A 20,008-nucleotide genomic window follows, 5' to 3' on the forward strand; every position below is an offset into this window, starting at 1 on the left:
TACCACTGTTGTCTCTGAGGCTCAGGTACTATTGCTCTCCAACTGAATAAATTATACTCCCTATGTGCACACCACTCTGAATTGATTTAAGGTAGAATTGGTAGTTCTTCAGCAATGATGGAGTAAATCAGGGAGCCTAGCTGTGGTGGAGAAGTACTTTGTTAGGTGGCAGGATGCTACTGTTGGTGCTCAGGAGTAAGGGCTTTTAGAGCACTCCTTCAGGGCTCCAAGCGTTGTTACCAGCCTTGGATCTAGTGTTTGGCTGTGGTGGGTGCTGAGGGGACCACAAGTGGCACGTAAGGTTTGAAGAAACAAGGATCGTGGCTCTGTGTCTTGTGTATGGTACCCATACCCACCTGGATGGGTGAGTTTCACTTAACCTCACCATGAAAGTGACCGGGGGCATTTTGTTATGTGGCAGAAGCACAATTTGTGCAAAACAATAGGATGCAGAGGGAGACGGCAATTTTTTATACCAGGAAGAGTGATCTATACATAGATTGCATGTTGTAAGAGGTGCTACCCCCAATGCATTATATATATGATTTTCCCCAAACCCTGTGGTGTAAAGATGGGCTATCCCTTCTGCCCTGGAACTGTGAGTTTAGGTTCTCCGGTGTAGATTACTACACATCTCTTAAGACCTTGCAAATCTGATTTTACATCATCCCTGGGTAGATCGAGGACTAGTTATTTCAATGTAATGTTGTGGGTTGAGAATCACACTGCATTCTTTTGTGAGCGTCACGCGGGCCTTACAGTGGTTGATGGGTGGGGTGGCATGGGACGGGGTCGGGGGGAGAATTAACCCATGATTACATGAACGCCTAATATTCGCATTCCGTGCTGCGCACAGAAGTGTTCGACCTATTTTTAAGCGGTACTATATCGAAATGTGGATGAGTGCTAACACAAACTCTGCCGGGAGTGGGGATTCTACACTCGAGGTACCAAGACAAAGCATGTGAGCAGTGCAGGACTAAAAGAGCTGCGTCTGAGACAGCATTGTTGATTCCTCTGAAAGTGAAGCAACAAGCTGAAGCGAAATGTGAAAAACAACTTGCCTGTGTTATATGTGGGACCATGTTGGTCACGCTGTATGGATGCGCTCCTACTACCACGGACACCTGAACGTAGCTCAAAACCTCCATATGGACAGCAATTAGGTAAATCTTTACATAAGTACTAAGCAAGATTTACCAAGAATGTAAGGCCTAGGCGCAGAGCAGGTTGGGAACAGTAGTTTCCTGCACGCGCGGTTGCTGGGGTATGGGCGAATGTGGTGGGTGCATGAAGGTACATGACACGAATAGGAGGTTAATGCGCGCTCCCCCAAGTTTATTTCTGGAACAGTTTGAAAAGTCCTAACCATTAATGACATTTTACTACATCGCCGTGAAACTGAAGGCACCACTTCCCCGATTTAAAACTTGACCATACTGCCTGAGGACCACCATCATGAAACCAGATGTGCTGAGTAGTATATAGTTTGCGCGCAGCAGTCGATGAAGCTTTCTAAGGTCTGAACACTCAGTTTGCATGTATAATGTGTTACACAAAATGACCGTGCACCTAAAGGCTCGCGCTCTGCATGTGCTATGAGCATGTTTACATACAACGTTGTTTGGCCAGTCAGTCACTCGAGTGGAAAGTGTTGTATAGTTCAGTTCAGACTCTGCAGGTGTGGTCCTGCAGGACTCAGGTCTCGACTTGGGCTGGAATGTGCACGACCCTCGGTATCTCTTTCAAATGCTAATGAGTTTGGAAGGCACTGCACCCCTCACAGCATGGGGTCGTGCCCCATAACAGAGCGCTGCATTTCAGTTCCTCTCCTGGCAGGAGTCACAGGAGACAGCCAGGCTTCCTCCCGCCTTGCCACCAACAAACCCGGGGAAGATAATCACATTAGCAGATCTATAGAATCCGCCCCCCCATTGAGTCCCCCCTCCCATTCTCCCCCAAGAGACAGACTTTAAGAAGCTGAGAGTGCGAGGGGGTCACAATCCTGAGAGACAGCAGAGCATGATGGCGAGCCTTTTGACTCTGGCAAGTGCGATCAGCGAGGAGAGGGGAGCCCGCAGAGACCCCAGCGCAGAGCGCGAGGTATGGCAGATCTTCATTCCGGCGCTTTCCATCTCGCCCACCATGCTGGGCCTCGAGAGACACCAGGGTGCACCAGGGCAAAGGAGCGCACCGGAGAGCCGGCCTTTGGGAGCCAGAGGATGGCACAGAGGTGACAACTATTGACTCTGTACACTAGAGGACAGCCCCCTTCACCACTGACGTCTGGGCAAGCCAAGAGGTGGCGGGGGCAGGGCAGGCGGGGAGCACGTGGATTAAACCAGGCAAGTGGCTATGATGATCCAAAATCAATCCCGCTTTGAAACAAGCATTTGCAGTGCAATAGGACTCGCATTTACGCAAGACCTATTGCATTGCAAACGGGAGTAAGGACGGGGGCAGGGGGGTGATAAGGCACAGACAACAGGAGTGGCGAGAAGGCACGGTCTGCGGGGGGGTGGGGGGGGGGGAGAAGGCATGGGCAACCATAAAGAAAAGAGTGCTCACAATCTATATAACACATACCGTGCAACACTCGAAGTAAAGGGTCCAGTAGCCATGGAAGGATACAATGCAGACATGGTCATAATAAGGAGGGACTAACAAGCCTCATAATCAGTCAGAAGGCAGCATTTACGAAAGACTATGACGAGCCAATTAAAAACATGGGCGGAGACTGGGTGGAGCTTCCACTCCATACTCCATTACTGCATACCTCGCAGAGCGAGCCGCGCATGCACGCTGCCGCTATAGGCTTGACCTAAAAAAGGAAAGGGAGTGAGAGAGAAACCTTAGACTGGAGCCTACTCTTCATATAATTGTCTGTATTGAGGGATGGCACCAGCCTGTGTGGATATTACATGAGTTGCTAGGTCTGAACTGGCTGTGAGACAGAGAACAATATGTAATTATATGATGCTAGCCAGTTGGATCAGTTATAACCAAATACCATGGCCTAGCTTACCGGTTCCAGCAACAGATGGTGCTAAAATGAGCTATTAGCAAACAAGGAATGTCCCAGGATGCTGCTGCAAACATACCTGTTAACTGCTAACTGCTACAAAGGAATAAACAAAAGACAACACAACAACAGGACAAGGCAAAGTACCACTAACTAGGGAACTATAGGAACCGATATGGAAGAAAACAATAAATCTACAGTATGCCTTATGGGTGTGACCTGATACAGAATCAGCACACAAGTGCAACTAAATGACTATTCTCTGAGCAAGAGCCCAACATGCTAACTGTAACAGATTCAGGTGGATATGCTAGAAATTAGTTTATAACACCAAGCAGTTTCTAATTGAGTTTGTTACCTTAGGTCCTACCTTTGAGGGGTTGACTGGTAGAGTGTTTCACAATCATGCCAGGTCTGAACACATCAGGGCCTCTACTAATAAAGAAAAGAAGATGCAGGGTGGGTCCAGCAAGACAAAAATGATTGCTGGGGCTGTCAGGGAGGAGCTGAAGACCAGAATGAATAAGGGTAGAAAAAACTCCACCTCCAAAACTGTCAGATTAGATACTGTTGGCCAATCCATTTCACACTGAACTGAGGCTAATTTACATATGGGTAGGTCTTATCTGAAGTGGCAAAGTGAGTGAAAAATGATGCTCTGGAATGCAGCCCAAGCAATTGCAGCACATTACTCTTATGCAAGCAACCCACCCATCACCTTTGAGCTTTTGAGCAGATAGCCTTTTACAATGAGGTGTTGCTGCCAGCACTGTGTGAATGCTTTAGGATGAACATGGAGGAAGCAGTTCCTAGTTAGGGCTTATCAGCCAGGTATAGCTTGGTTCCAGTGGCAGTGTGCCCGGTTCCCACGTTTGGACATGCTGTGCACGGGTCCCAACTTTTGGCATACCCATCCGATTTAGGGAAGTTCAGGATGAACTGTTCCCATTGGACCAGGGCCAAGACTGAAGTGCATATGCTGGGTTGAAACCGAGGTGCCATGATGTGCAAAACAGCAATGGATTGGGACATGGCCCAAGTAATTAGCAGTGGCTGAGATTAATTCATGCATTCTATGCATCACTTTTTTGTATACTTTAGTGTGTCAGGCAGGCAGTTCGCTCCCCACGCCGCGCAGCTCCACCTGTATGCGCCCGTGTCTCTGCCCAGCTGCCACTGCTGCTGAAGGAGTTCGAGGCCCGCCTCCACCCGCAGGCTACCACCTGCGCCTCATCCCTGGTTGCCAGTGGTAGGCCGTAGGTATTTGCGTCCAGTTTCTGCACTGTTTTTGTTGACTTATCAGCTTCTGCCCTGTATTGCTTATTTGTTGTTCTGTGGTCGATTTTTTTGCCTCTGCACTGTACTGCTTATTTGTTTTTCTGTGATCATTTTTCGCTTCTGCCCGGTTTTGCTCAATTGTTTTTCTGTGATCGTCTTTTGCTTTCCCCCCCTTCTGTGCCTTTTGCCTTCTGTTCCCTTTGCCGTCTCCCCACTCCCATTTTCCCGCCGCTGCGTCCCCTGCGGCCCCGCACCCCGCTTACCCATTCGTCCAATCCCCCCTCCCCGCTGCTCCTCCCTCCCACCTCCCCTTCTCATGGCGGCCGCCGGGTGGCCGTGCAGCGGACGCGCGCAGCGAGCACACCAAAGGCGCGCCAAAGGCAAGCCGGTCTGCGCCAGTCCGCGCCTGGACCGCGACCAGCGCCAGAGCCCCTGCGAACACCATGACACCCGACTCTGCTATGATGCCAGCACCCTTAACGCACTCAACACCGGACGAGAACACACCTGCTTCCAGGCCGCACCAAAGCACACCAAAGGACCCTTCTCCTGCCGGAACTGCAGCTTCACCAGCACCAGAGCCACCAATACGCCAACCAGGACCGGACTCAACTACCTCCGCTGCATACTCGTGAACACCCGCTCCGCCAGCAAACACGCCATTGAACTCTGGGACCTACTCGACTCAACCTCCCCAGATGTCGCCTTCCTGACGGAGACCTGGCTGAACCCCTCCTCGGCACCCGACATCGCCATAGCCATCCCGGACGGCTACAAGATCACCCGCAGAGACCGCACCAATGGAGTTGGAGGAGGAATCACCATCATCCACAAGCCCACCTTCAGAGTCTCGACCAACTCCGACGACACCCTCTGCACCGCCGAACACCTGCACTTCCAGATCCACACCGACCCCAACACCACCCTCAGAGGAACCCTCGTCTACAGACCCCCCAGACCCCGACCACAGTTCAGCGACTCCATCGCCGACCTCGTCAACACACACGCCCTCGCCTCCACGGACTACATCCTCCTGAGGGACCTGACCTTCCACCTCAAGAACAACGACGACACCAACTCCACCACCCTGATCGACAAGCTAGCAAACCTTGGACTCAGACAACTCGTCACAACACCCACCCACTCCGCCGGCCACACGCTCGACCCCATCTTCCCTGCAAACCCCCACGTCTCCTTCAACCACACAACCGAACTCCACTGGACCGACCACCACTGCATCCACTTCACCTTCCGGAAACCCACCACGCACCACTGCATGCAAGGGATGCCTTGCCGCCGCTAGAGCAAAGTCACAGAAGACCAGCTAACTACCACCCTTGCCCAGAGCCCACCGCCGACCCAACGACCCCGCCGCCCGCAACCTCAGACAATGGATCGATGACTGCGCCAACACCCTCGCCCCGCTCAAGACACCCTCTAACAGTCACACCAGCAAGAGAGCCGGCTGGTTCACCGACGACCTCCAGGCCTCCAAGCAAACCTGCCGAAAGCTGGAGAAGAACTGGCTCAGTGAACGAACACCGGACAGCTACGCAGCCCACAAGAACGCCTCCTGCAGACACCATCACCTCATCAGATCAGTCAAAAGAGCCTCCTTTAAAAACCGCCTAGACAACAACACACACAACAGCAAAGAGCTCTTCAACATTGTGAAGGAACTCACCAACCCCAGCTCCAACACCAACGACATCCCACCTTCGCAAGACCTGTGCGACTCACTGTCCCCCTTCTTCCATCGCAAGATCGCAGACATCCACAACAGCTTCAACGCCACGACAGCACCGACAACCACTGAGACCTCCACCCCACGACCACCATCAGCACCAACCGCCTGCTCTCCTGGACCAACATCAACAACGACGACACCATCAAGATCATGAACACCATCCACTCCGGATCCCAGTCAGACCCTTGCCCACCCCACATCTTCAACAAAGCCAGCACCGCCATCGCACCCCATCTCCGTAAAGTCATCAACATCTCCTTCGAGACAGCAACCATCCCGGAGAGCTGGAAGCACGCCGAGATCAACGCCTTACTCAAGAAACCCAAGGCGGACCCCAAGGACCTCAAGAACTTCCGGCCCATCTCCCTGCTCCAGTTCCCGGTAGAAGGTCATCGAGAAGACCGTCAACAAACAACTGACCCGCTACCTCGAGGAGAACAGCATCCTGGACCCGTCCCAATCCAGGTTCAGCAGCAACCGCAGCACCGAAACTGCCCTCATTGCCACCACCGATGACATCAGGGCCCTGCTAAACAACAGAGAAACCACAGCCCTCATCCTCCTGGACCGGTCAGCCGCCTTCAACACGGTCTGCCACCGCACACTACGCACACGCCTCCACGACGCCGGGATCCAAGAGAAGGCCCTGGACTGGACCACCTCCTTCCTCTCCGGCAGAACACAGAGCGTCCGCCTCCCCCCCTTCCGCTCTGAAGCCACCGGGATCATCTGCGGCATCCCCCAGGGCTCATCCCTCAGCCCAACGCTGTTCAACATCTACATGGCACCGCTCGCCCACGTCGCCCGAATGCACGACCTCAACATCATCACCTACGCCGATGACACCCAGCTGATCCTCTCCCTCAGCAAGGACCCCCACATCGCCAAAACCAACCTCCATGAAGGAATGAAGGCCATCGCCGAATGGATACGGAACAGCCGACTGAAGCTGAACTCTGACAAGACGGAGGTCCTCATCCTCGGTTCCACCCCTTGGGCCTGGAACGACTCCTGGTGGCCGACCGCCCTGGAAACAGCTCCAACACCCACCGACCACGCACGCAACCTAGGGGTCAACCTCGACTCCACCCTCTCCATGACTAAGCAGGTCAACACCATCTCCTCTTCCTGCTTTAACACCCTCCGCATGCTCCGCAAGATCTACAAGTGGATCCCCACTGAAACGAGAAGAACGGTCACCCAGGCCCTCGTCAGCAGCAGGTTGGACTATGGAAACGCCCTCTATGCAGGAGCCTCGGCCAAACTCCTAAAACGGCTTCAACGAATCCAGAACGCCTCTGCACGCCTGATCCTCGACATCCCCCGCTGCAGCCACATCACACCCCACCTGAGAGACCTGCACTGGCTCCCCGTCAACAAGAGGATAACCTTCGAGCTCCTCACCCACGCACACAAGGCACTCCACAACACCGGACCAGCATACTTCAACAGACGACTCAGCTTCTACACCCCCACCCGCCAGCTCCGCTCCGCCGACCTCACCCTCGCCACAATCCCCCACATCCGAAGAGCGACCTCCGGTGGCAGATCGTTATCCCACCTCGCCGCCAAGACCTGGAACACCCTCCCCATCCACCTACGGCAGACCCAAGACCTGCTGACCTTCAGAAGACTCCTCAAGACCTGGCTTTTCGAGCAGTAGCAGCTTTTTCCCACCCCCCAGCGCCTTGAGACCCTCACGGATAAGTAGTGTGCTTTACAAATGCTATGACTGATTGTCACCCTAAGTGGGACGGGTAAGTCCAGACGTGGGCCCCGTGCATATTGTGTGACTGGAACCAAGCTAAACCTGGCTGATGAGCCCTAACTATGGTGATACTGGTCCTGTGTTGGTTGACTTCCTTTTCTGTGAGGACAAGGCCTGGCCGTTTGGGCTCCAATGTGCCCATTGGAGTAGGGTCAAGACTGATTTTCATATGGCTAATTCGAAACTGAAGTGGCAAGGTGTGCAAAATAACAATAGATTGGGATGCAGCCCGAGTAATTACCAGTGACTGAGATCAGATCAATTAAAGCATTCTATTCATCACAGTTTTGTATACTTTAGTGTGTCATCCTAAGTGGGATGGGTATGCCTAGATGTGGGTTCTGTGCACACTGTCACTAGAACCAAGCTATACCTCGCTTGTGAGCCATAACTACGGTGAAATCGGCTCGGCGAACCTTATAGGAAGGACACTAGAAACTAGAGATTTCTGAGCAGTCTCTCTACACAAGAGTAAGTCACTGCCAATGTAATTGCTAATTCAGCATTAAACAAACATGCTTGTTTATGGTTCTTCCAATACTTTTTACTAAGTTGAAATGGCTTGGTCACTCTGACCTGGAGCAGTAAATCTCAGAACTCTAAGATGAGGTACCCAAAGACATTCTAGTCTTCCCATGGAATTCAATATTCAAACAAACAGTACAAGCTGCAGCACAATCCACAATGAAGACATGAGGTAGGTTGAGGTGTGCTGATCTTTTTGCAGGAAGCATGTGATCCCTACCATTTTGGCCTTTGAGAATACTTCTGGAACAAAGTGCACAGGGCTGTTTTGTAGCACCACATGAGGCAATTGTTAGACATTTTATAGACTCCTCTAAATCACTATTGGTGTTTTGCTTGTCTCTGTCAAGCTGGCCCCCAGCCATTGCCCTTGCATGTTCTTGATCTAGTCTTAGGGCCTGATTTAGAGTTTGGCAGATGAGTTACACGGTCACAAATGTGATGGATATCCCTTCTGCCTCATTACAAGTGCCATAGGGTATAATGCAGAGAAAGTGCTAGCCAACACTAAGTCAAATGCCATGCTTAAAATGATCCAGCCGGTCTATTATTCCAATCGAAATTTTGACCTAAATACAGCAGTGCAGTTATTGGCTACCTCACATTCTGCTGGAAAGGTACTGGGCTGCCAAACTCTCTAGCCAGAGACAACAAAGCAGCTTTGTTATGAATTAGCAAGAGATTACCTTTTTACGAGTGCTGCATAAACTGATGCCAAATTCATGCATGGAGGAATGTGTAACAAAACCTCAAAGATAAGCCTAATGTTTGGGAACTAAGGCAGTTAGTACCAAGAGTAGACCCACCTCTAATCCGTACCTGGCCCCCACCAATTGGAAATGATAATTGCATGGAGGATGAAAGACAACGGCAAGAGTGGCATGGGTCCTTGGAGGCACGAAGCCTCTTATAAAAGAACAACTTGGTAGCACATTTTGACTGACAACTTCCTGGCTGCTCTTACAGACTGCGTGATATCCCGGACTCAAACATTTCAATTATGCATGTGATTGCTGCAGTGCCCCAAGAAATACAGGATAGCTGACCTGGGGAACTCAACTCAGTGAAGATAGTTGTTTTATTGGCATTACTTAATTAGCTTCCATTTCAATACATTGTGCATGCAGTTCAAAAGATCTCTTCCATTTTAAAGCAGCCTCTGTCTGACAAATTAAGTTCTGGTACCTGTGGGAACAGAAACGCAAGTCATAGGTACCTGCCCTCTGCCTATGACGGAGCTTAAAAGTTAGGGTTGTGTAATACATGCATAAAATATCACATCTCAACCTATTCTGTTAATTATTTTTAAACGACTCGGGAAAAAAACGACTTCATCCAGATACTGCCTCTGGACATTTTCCTTTCCTCCTTCAAACAAGCTTCTGTTTTATTTAGTATTCTCTCATTAGCCGAAAGAACATATTGTTCTCAAAGAGCAACCTGCCTCTCAATCTAGACAATCTCCCCTCAATACGCCTTCAAGTAATGTCGGAAACGCCTTGACTCATAATGAGATGATCAGGCAAACAAGCAAGTGATAAAACAACTAACGTTATGACGCTGCATACAGCAGCCGATGTCATGGGTCCGAAAGAGAAGAAGGACTTACCGATTACCACCAAGGGAACAGTCAGCGGCGGGTCTGCTGGGAGAGTGCTTTCTTCTACCAAGGGCATAGTGTCAGGTGTTCCTCCAAAGGCTATTGTTAATAGGCTCCAACGTGGTCCCAACTGGCGAGGGCCACTGCAGGTTCTAAAAGAGAAAACGTGGTTACTAAACAATTGTTCGTGGTCATATACATCTTGCAAAAGAATGGAGTGTGTATTAGGCTAAAGAAAAACGCAAATATAATTACGTTTAAAACTACATGTCCATTCCAGTCAGAGAGAATCTATGAGTGAGTATTTTAGTATCTCACTCATCAAGAATTACAACTATTTACTAAAGTAAGAAAAGAAAAATTATTATCTTTAGTAATCCTGTATTGTTATGTTGTCGTCCTATTTTGATAACTTTTCTCCTTATGTGTTCCAGTTCCCAACTCTCGTTTTACAATTTAAATGATGTTTCAATTTTAACAGAGACAAACACTTTACGTAATAAATGTATCTAGAAATGTTAATGCCACAAGCAGCTGCTGATTGGTTCTGTGATTCGTATGGTGTAACTGAAACAAATTAATGTAGTTGAGAGTAAAATTACTGTGGTTTGAAATGGGGAAGATTTTTCTCACTGTGCCCCGTCTCAAATTTTAAATTGTTTTCACAGATAAGTCGCTACCGCCTATGGCTGATACTTTTGTACAACGTGGTCCTTGAAACAGGATACTGCTGCGCACATACATTCAAGTTCTTATGTATGTTGGTATTTCTATAAGACACTTTTGCCTTGGGTGTGGCCTCCTAGTGCTGTGGACTGTTTGAAGTGTTTCCGCATTGTTGTGGACTTTTCTGAAGACTGGAGCGTATCACACAAGATGCTACCTCCCTTGCCCTTATCAGTGTCTCTGGTTTCCCCTCAGTCTTGGTCTCTCGTTTCCTGTCTTCATGTCCTATTGAATCCATTACACTTGGCCTATCTTTATCCCAATGTCAACTAGAGCCAATACCTCCTGCCACTGAACAAATTTTTTCCTGTCCAGGTCTCAACATGTCACAGTAGCTGTCCCAGCCCGTCTGACACCAACCCTGTCCCTCTTCTGTCCCAGTCTCCCCTAGTGTCTGTATCTCCAAGTATCAGAATTGATCTTTTCCTTTCTCAGCATACATTTAACCCCATTCCAGGACCTTTCCTTCCACATCCCATTAGATGTCTGTAGTGGACCAACCTTGTTGAACAGTGTTTGACTTTCTCAAAAATATTGTCATTACTGCATGCAGCATTCCATTCTGATTTGATCACAGTACCATAACACTTATTCACAACATCAGTACAAGCAACCACACACTCACTACCAAACATTTCTTCCTCTAACCTCACTTCCTGTTCCTTGACGGGAAGTCTGGACAAACAATCCACCCTGGTGTTGGTGCTCCCACGTATGTACATCACATCAAAATTGCACTCTTTCAATTTAGATAGGATACTTCCTTTCAGTGGATGATAGAAATTTTGGAAACAAAAGCAACTGTTACTTCGGTATAAGCCACTTGTTTACATAACACAGAGCCCAACCTACCCTTATAATGCATTTGTGACCACTGACGTAAGTTTTTAACGCAGGGTCATTGGACAAAATATTTTTAATCTCATAGAAAACCTTTTTCTCGACTGCCCCCCAGCACAATTTCGCCTTTTTGCGTAACATCCTCTTAAAGGGCTCCATAAGAGTAGCATACCAGCAAACAAACCTGGAGTAGTAATCGCTTAACCCAAGGAACAGTCTTAATTCATCCTTGTTACTAGGAGCAGGCACTTCTCTCAGAGCTATAACGAGATCCTCCTTAGGTTTGATCCCTTAGGCAGTGATACAATGTCCAAAATATTCAAAGTTGCCTATTAAAAACTTACATTTGTCCTTATACACGGTCATACTAGGTGATTGCGTGCCGCAAGAGGCTTGCCATTTGCTTTTATTATAATAGTTATTTTACTCTTTATTGCTGAATTTTGCACATTCAAAAATACTGATTGCTCAAACTTGCACATTTTAAATACCTCGCTTTTAAAAAACTGGTGTTGTATGTATTTTGGGCTGCTTACCTGTGGGGTCTGATCCTTGTTTTGGTTTCGCGGTCTCCGGTTCGTCACGGCGAACAGTGCCGATTGTACGGAGGGACAGACGTGACTCCGCCCACACTGCTCATTACTTCCTGCCCCTGGGTATATGTTCCAGTTGACTCGTCGGCCGCGCAGCGGACGTGTGCAGCGGGCGCGCCGCTGGCGCGCCGATGGCTTGCCAAAGGCAAGCCCGTCTGCGCCTGTCCGTGTCCGGAGCGCGGCCAGCGCCGGCCATGCTGCCAGCGAAGGAGGACGTGAGGGTATATGTTGGTCGCGAGATGAACTACTGGGCCTCCACGGCTCAATCTGCAATGGGATACACCAGATTGATCTAGCCAAATTTCCACTACCGCATTTCTGTAGCGTATGTGGCCAGACTTTGAAGCAAGTTAAGGCTCCTAGTTTGTGAAAAGGCATCATCCTGGGGTAAATTGTACATCGCTGCCAAAGCATGCGGAAGAGGTTTGGTCAATTCTAATTGAGGCGACCTGGGATGTCATGTTTTTAACGGAAACCTGGCTAAGCGTGGATGCGATGACAACAATCGCACTAGCAATCCCACCAGGTTCAAAATGTGTTTTGCCAACCGAGATGGTGGGACAAGAGGGGGTGGGGTGGCTATTATTTTTAGAAACTCATGGGAGCTGGTGTCCTCGGCCCCTCTTCTTATGCAGGGCATAGAAGGCCTACATTTTTGTTTACAAATCAACCCCTCATTTGCCCTTGCGGGCATTCTTATTTATAGACCACCCGACTGTGCAACGTCTGCTTTGCAGACTTTGTGTAATTTTAAAACTCAAAAATCTGTAGTGTACACTAATTTTATGGCCCTGGGAGATTTTAATCTCCACGTGAACGACTCGAACTGCTCACAAGCAGCGCAACTGATCTCATCTTTAGCAGGGGCTAATCTCTTACAACGGGTGTCATCCTCGACACACATAGCGGGACATACCTTAGACTTAGTCTTTTCGAATATTACCGATACCAATATGGAGACCCCGCTCCCATTGGTCTGGTCAGATCACTTCCTGATTTCTTTTTCAATTACCTTGCCAAAAACAAAGCAAGCCAAGAGCAATCGAACTATTCAAAAGAGAAATTGGAAGAACCTGTCTGAGGCATTATTAAGCCCTATTTTGCTGGACAACTATCCCCGTTTTTTTCTCTGATCCCAATGCAGATGCAGATGCTATACATCAATGGATTGCGTATTCGGTGGAGCTAGTCGCACTGATCAGAGTAGTGAAACCCTCTAGATGCTCCCCCTCTGCCCCTTGGTTTTCCACTGTCCTGAATGAACAAAAAAGTAGGTGCAAAAAATTGGAACGACAGTGGAGGTTGGCCTACTGTGCTCTAGCTAAGGAAACTTACAAAAAAGCACTAAACGAGTTTCATAAGGCTCTAAAAGCAGCCAGACGGGACTATTTTGTTTCATGCATTCAGAATGCAGACCACTCTTGTAGAGAAGTTTTTAAAGAAGTTCAAACATTTTTTAAATCCAAGGGAATAGAGACGGAAGTGACACCATCCCTAGCCTTATGTGAAAAAATTCCCAGTCATTTCCAAGATAAAATTTTAAAGGTCTATGACTCATTTATGACCTCTGAGGCAACTGAGAAAGCGGATATATCACCAGGTGTAGTGGAGGTTTTTCCACTCACTAATTTTACTCCTATCTCTTACCAGGAGGAGCTAGTTGAAATTCAAAAAAGTCAGTCAGGTGCTCCAGATGATCCATGCCCTCCCAAACTGTGGAAAATGTTAGCCCTTTCCCTGACGGATGGGCTAGGTTATATATGGAACACCTCTTTGGACACAGGCATCTTTCCTGATAAATGGAAACATGCGACACTTCTCCCTTTGAGAAAGAAACCAAATGGCGACCCAGGTGACCTTAGTAACCTGAGACCCATCTCCCTGCTCCCCGCACCTGGTAAAATGTTAGAGAAACTGGTTCAGCGCCAATTGAACACTTTTATTGAGCAGAATGGCGCCTTACATGACACTCAATCTGGTTTTCGAGCAGGATTTAGTACGGAGACCGCTCTCCTCGAGGTGGCAGAGTCAGTAAGATGGTCATTGCACTCAGGAGCATCAGCATTGCTGGTGCTCCTGGATCTGTCCGCTGCATTCAATACTGTCGACCACGCCATATTGGTCCAGAGATTACAAGGTGTGGGCTTTGGTGGGAAAGTGGTAAGTTGGTTGTCATCTTATCTGAGTGGTCGTACACAGAGAGTTGCTCTTCAAACATTTGAATCCAAACCAAAACAGCTCAGCTGCGGCGTCCCCCAGGGATCTGCTTTGAGCCCTCTACTTTTTAATCTCTACCTTGCTCCACTGTTCTCCCTTATTGACAACTGGGGACTGTGAAAGCGATTTCCTACGCTGATGACACCCAGTTGGTTTTTCCATTTAAGGAGCGGACGGCAGATGCTTTTAAGAACTTCAAGGGCTGTTTGCGGGACATAGCGCTGTGGATGAATACAAACAAATTAAAGCTCAATGCTGGGAAAACAGACGTTTTGTTCTTCGGCAAGGGCCCAGCGCCAGATCAAGAGTTGTGATGGCCACCAGAAATGGGCTCACCACCATCTCCTGCCAGGCGCATCCGTAATTTAGGGGCGAGATGGGAGGCGGACCTTTCTTTTTCAGCCCAAATACAGCAGGTTTCGTCAAACTGTTTTAGTAAACTAAAAAGCCTCCGGAAAGTTCTACACTTTTTACCGGAGGATTGCCACAAATCAATAGTACATGCCACAGTTACATCTAGGCTTGACTATGCAAATAGCCTATACCTTGGCTTTCCCAATTACGCCATCTGTCGTCTTCAGATGATACAGAATGCGGCTGCGAGACTGGTTCGGCGTATCCCTTTCCAACACCATGTCTCTCCGCATCTACAGAAGCTCCACTGGCTTACAGTGGAGAAAATAATTAAATTCAAGGCCATGATACTGGCATATCGGGCCCTTAACGGAAAATGCCCTGGTTACCTGAAAGAAAGATTGTGCCTATATAAGCACAACTGTGCGCTGCGCTCAAACTCTCAGAACTTGCTGCGCACCCCACGCTTTGCAAAAACTCATCTGGGCGGCAGAGCCTTCACAGTTGGTGCAGCTTCGATGTGGAATGCCCTACCAGGTTCTCTACGGCAGGCTAATATAGAAACCTGTTTTAGAAAAGGTTTAAAAACGTGGCTCTTTAGGGCAGATTAACATGGTTTGATATGTCCACTACTCCTCTGGTCGCAGTTTACCTGCTGCTTCAGCGCCGGGACACCCCTGTTTGGGGTAGCTGTCGCGCTTTATAAGCCCCAGTATTATTATTTATTATTATACAATGCTTACATAAAATGTCCCGAACGTTATTTAATATACAAATAAGCTCAGTTAAATTTTTTGCAAAAATCAGGATATCACCCAGGAAGACTAGCACCCCGGGTACATCCTTAAACAACATGAACATGAGCTTTTGAAATACTCTTGCTGCTGATGCCAGACCAAACAGCAAGCATAGATACTTAAAAGCTCCAAAAGGAGAAATGAAAGCCCAATGGGACTGAGACTATTTTTTAAGCAGTATTTGGTGGTAACCTGCCTTCAGATCAATATTCCAAAAAACTTTGCCCCTTAAAAACTAGATAACTCATTAATCTTTGGAAGAGGATGAGAGTCCACGATAATGTTTCTGTTCAAAGAGCGTAAATCAACACACAAAAGGATCTTACCGTCCTATTTATTTTTTGCAATAACGACTGCACTGACCCACTCAGCTGCATCAATAGGTTCAATTTCTTTATCCGCACAAAGTTGATGTAAGTGTTTCCTCAAATCTCTTCTGACCGACAGTGGAACATCCCTAACTTTGTGCTTCAGAGATACTACACTTGGCTTTGAAATTATTTCATGGTCGAATCCTTTGACCGTGCCAATACAATTGGTAAACATAGTAGGATACGTCTCTAAAATGTGCTCAACACTACCAAAATCACTCTCAACCAACTTAATAGGAATAGTGGTCCCTGGTCTCAGGACAGGGCTTAATCTTCCTTGATCCATCCAACCCATTATATCACGACAATTAACTGCCATATATATCTTTGTTAATATTGATCTACCAGAAAATTGCAAAACATCATCAAAATATCCTTTAGTAGCAATTTCGGACTATCCCATGCAACGGCTCTGATATCATGTGTTTTAAGCACAGCAGTACTCCAATGCATCTTAAACATTACCTCCGACAGCATGGTTACTGGTGTTCCTGAATCCACAATAATTTGTAAATCCAATCTACCTATTCCAGCCATACAGAACGGTCCCTTTTTTTTAATAGCATTCATACCTGCATCACAGCCAAAAGTTTGCATACAATTGTCGGACTGATCTATAATTAAGGTTAATATGGTGATAGTATTAACACTCTCCTCCTCTTCAAGTAAGTACTGTTGTACAGCATCAGGCACACCATTGATCTTAACAGCACTGGTATTTTTGCATACTTTCATAAAAAGGCCAACATGTTTACATTTACTGCACTCCCTTCCTTGAGCAAGGCAACTTGGACTATTATCCATGTGGCTGTATGACCAACACCTATAACACATGCTTGATTTATTGGACCTTCCACTCTTAACATACTTAACAGCCTTCACACTGGTGTTGTCCACAACTCCAAGCACACCACCGGACATACCAGCTAATACTTTTACCAAAAGAGCATCTCGCTCAATACCCTTAGCAATTTTGACTCTTTCCACCAATGTGGGATTAGTACAACTGAGTAAATGCTCTTGCACTTTTTTAGAGTAGCAATTCAACACTATTTGATCCCACAAGTATTGGTCTTTTGCATTCTCAAAACTAAACGTTCTAGGTAAAATTCAGAGGGCAGCCACATACTGATCAATGTTCTCCTCAGAGGACTGCTTCCAAGACTAAAAGCTAAATCATTCTAAAACACTAGGTTCTCAGTAAAGTGTTGCACTAGTCTTTTTTCAGCCTCTCTACATGCATCTCCAGCATCCTCCCCTAGAGCTTGAACTTCAGGTAGGTTGTCGAAAATGTTGTGCCCCTCAGTACCTAGACAATTGTACAAAACTGCCAATTTCCTTGCAGGGATATAGCCAACACCATCAATAGCCACCAAGTAATTCTTGAAAACCTATACCCAAGGTTTCCATTCTAATTTTGGTTTTCCTGGAATTTCAAGAATATGTGGAGGTTGTTATACATTTCAACCGCCACCATCCAACATGTCAAAATATTCAATTCCCCCCCCATATCTCAAGGATAATATATTCCAATAACTGCAATGCATTGTTGTATCAGAGCTTCAAAAATACTGTAAAGATGCCAAACAGTAGAGCCCAAATCCTCCGTCTCATGCATAGGCAAGTAATAACTGTAGAAAATACAGTTGAAAGCATAAGCGCACCACGCACTTGACTCTTACTCCGATTGGTGCTTTCTTGTTAGAACTGGTGCCTCTGTGTCAGAACAGCTGAAATCATTATGGCGACACGCTCGCTATACATGTACGGACATGTACAGCTGGTTAACTGGGTAAACGCATGAGCAACTCCCGGACACTTGTCTGAATGACGCGTCAACACAATGGTGCACTCTGATTGGCCCAGCAATGAGTAAGCCCATCCCATCTGGTGCGGCAGCGAACAAAATACAGCACTCGAGAAACTCTGTATCTTTTACTTGGCAAAATGTTAGCCAAATACACCACCTGGAATCGTGCTTGGGCAGCTAAACAATTCCCAACAATAATTCAGGAATGCCCTGGGAACTGCCGATGGTGGGCTCCCATTGATCAGAGAAGAGAAAAAAACATCCTTGTCGCCAAATATGTGGTGGATGAGCCGGGAATAAATTAAGCAAATGCAAGGTAAAGAATAATCCACAACAAAGTTTATTCATTCTTAAGTTCGATCAAAGAGCCAATCCTCCAACGTCCCTCCAACTCTGCTGTCCTGAAAACAACTGGCCAAACTGGCAACCATAAGTCCGGACGCAGGAGAACAGAGCTTGGAACAGCGCTCCGAAGATGCACAATTACAAATAATGCAAGACAAAGAATTCATGCCGTCCGCATATATTAAAGCACGGCAACAAGCGCAGCACATCCTATACTACAACTACATACAATTTCCAGATACAACAGTGTCTTTTTACATATCAGCCTCAGAGGTTCTGAATGTCCATGCTTCCATATATGAGTGGCCATGTTCCCTTGTCCCATTGCTCTCCTAGAACCAATTCACAAAGTTAAATCTATGGACAGAAATTGCAGCACACTTAGATGTATGCTTAGGTTTAAATCTCTGCCTAGATGCAGTTCAGAATCTCTGGGCAGAGGTTTACATATAGTAGTAGGATTATGTGTGCCAATACCCAAACATTATACATACTAAAAGTAACTATAGGGGTCTTTTTTAGGCACAAATCTTTCAAATGAAAAACTGCAAAGCAAAAGCTTCAGTTCCCATCAGCCTACATGGAACTACTAATTGAAAATAAGAGGGAAACAAACATCACCTGATGAAAATAATAGACATATGACAATCATCAAAAGTGTAATGTAAATATGCAGCCCATGCCCTCCGCATTGAACTCTATCCCTCAAGCAGTGTGACAAAGTGGACACCTGATGTTAGTTACAGTTATTTTGTGTCACGTTTATTTAGGTGTGTGTCTGCTTTTTGGGTACATGAAATGAGTTAGGATTCTTTGAATGTGTGTAGGCTAATGTTAGATGCGAGGTTAGTCATGTACAAAAAAATACTTTAATAATATTTGTAATGTTATAAGTATATACATTTGTTATATTCACATTTTAAAATGTGATTTATATAGACAACTGCAAAGTTTACAGTTATAGGACTAATTTTATACAACAACTTTGTTTTTGTTTTTTGCATTTGTACTATGTGATGTAGATGGGTGTATGCAATGTATACATTTAGAAGGCCATTTTTTCCCTTCATTTTATTGTTTTTTATTTTATTTTTTCAATTTAAAAAACGTTTTTTTTTTTTATACAATATGGGTGGATGTCTAAAGTTACATTACCATACCTTTAGGTGTTGGGCTTTGTGCTGCTCGTAGTATTCACTGCTTACATTGTTTTTATGTAATTACTTAGCAGTACTTGTACTGTGTAACTTACCCCCCGGCTTGTCCAGAGTAGATTTGAGTCTATTTGGGTTGTACTACTACTGTAGGAGATGTGGGTGTAATTTTACTTAATTTCAACTGACTTACCCTTTGCTAAGTGTGTTTATGTATTTCTTTGTCTCTAACTTAGACTCTCCTCAATTGTCCCTTTCTTCTTCAAACTTTGTAGTGGATATTTTCCACCAACGGCCCTCCCACATCGGCATCAAAAAGGTAGAACTCTACATGTGCAGGGTGCTACACATTTGTTTCAGAGAACTCCACACATGAGGTATATGGCAGGCCTAAGAATAAATCCATACCCAAGTGATTTGCATTTACAAGCACGTGAAGAAGTACTACAGGAGCACTATTACACTTACTCATAAATGCGTTACGTGAATTGAGCCCAGAGTACATCCAACTTAGAGTCCATGATCCATTACTATGGTTTTGGTGTTTTTATATCCTAGTGTATCCCTCTCTTGCAGATTGTAATTCCCTTTTTGGGCCCGTTATTCTTGATTCCATGTCACACTGTAGGTATATTATGGTGGACTCTTTATACATGTGGTAGCTTTTAAGAGGTTTTGCTGGGTATCAGTCTTTGATTTGGCAGAGTTTGTTTGGGGCCAGGAGAAATACATATAGTGGATATGTGAGCAGGGGCAGAGTCAAAGATAATTGACGGGTCAGGCAGAGCAAGGGCAGAATTAAAGGTAGGATGTTCTACTGATGCATGTGTCTGTGCCAACTGATGCAGTTGATGGCGGATG

General features: G+C 46.5%; 1 protein-coding gene across 4 annotated transcripts in view; it reads right to left on the minus strand.

The window, feature by feature from the left end:
• OSGIN2 (oxidative stress induced growth inhibitor family member 2) overlaps nt 1-20,008 on the minus strand; it is a 223,493-nt gene that overhangs the window by 137,962 nt on the left and 65,523 nt on the right. For all 4 annotated transcript variants that reach the window (XM_085605313.1, XM_085605311.1, XM_085605312.1 and 1 more), the window contains one exon: nt 9,950-10,092. In XM_085605313.1, coding sequence (XP_085461439.1) covers nt 9,950-10,016 — 67 coding nt within the window. In that variant the 5' untranslated portion in view covers nt 10,017-10,092. The remainder of the gene's footprint in view (nt 1-9,949; nt 10,093-20,008) is intronic.

The sequence above is a fragment of the Triturus cristatus genome, chromosome 5_1 (genome assembly GCF_964204655.1).
Source record: "Triturus cristatus chromosome 5_1, aTriCri1.1, whole genome shotgun sequence".
NCBI classification, from domain to species: domain Eukaryota; kingdom Metazoa; phylum Chordata; class Amphibia; order Caudata; family Salamandridae; genus Triturus; species Triturus cristatus.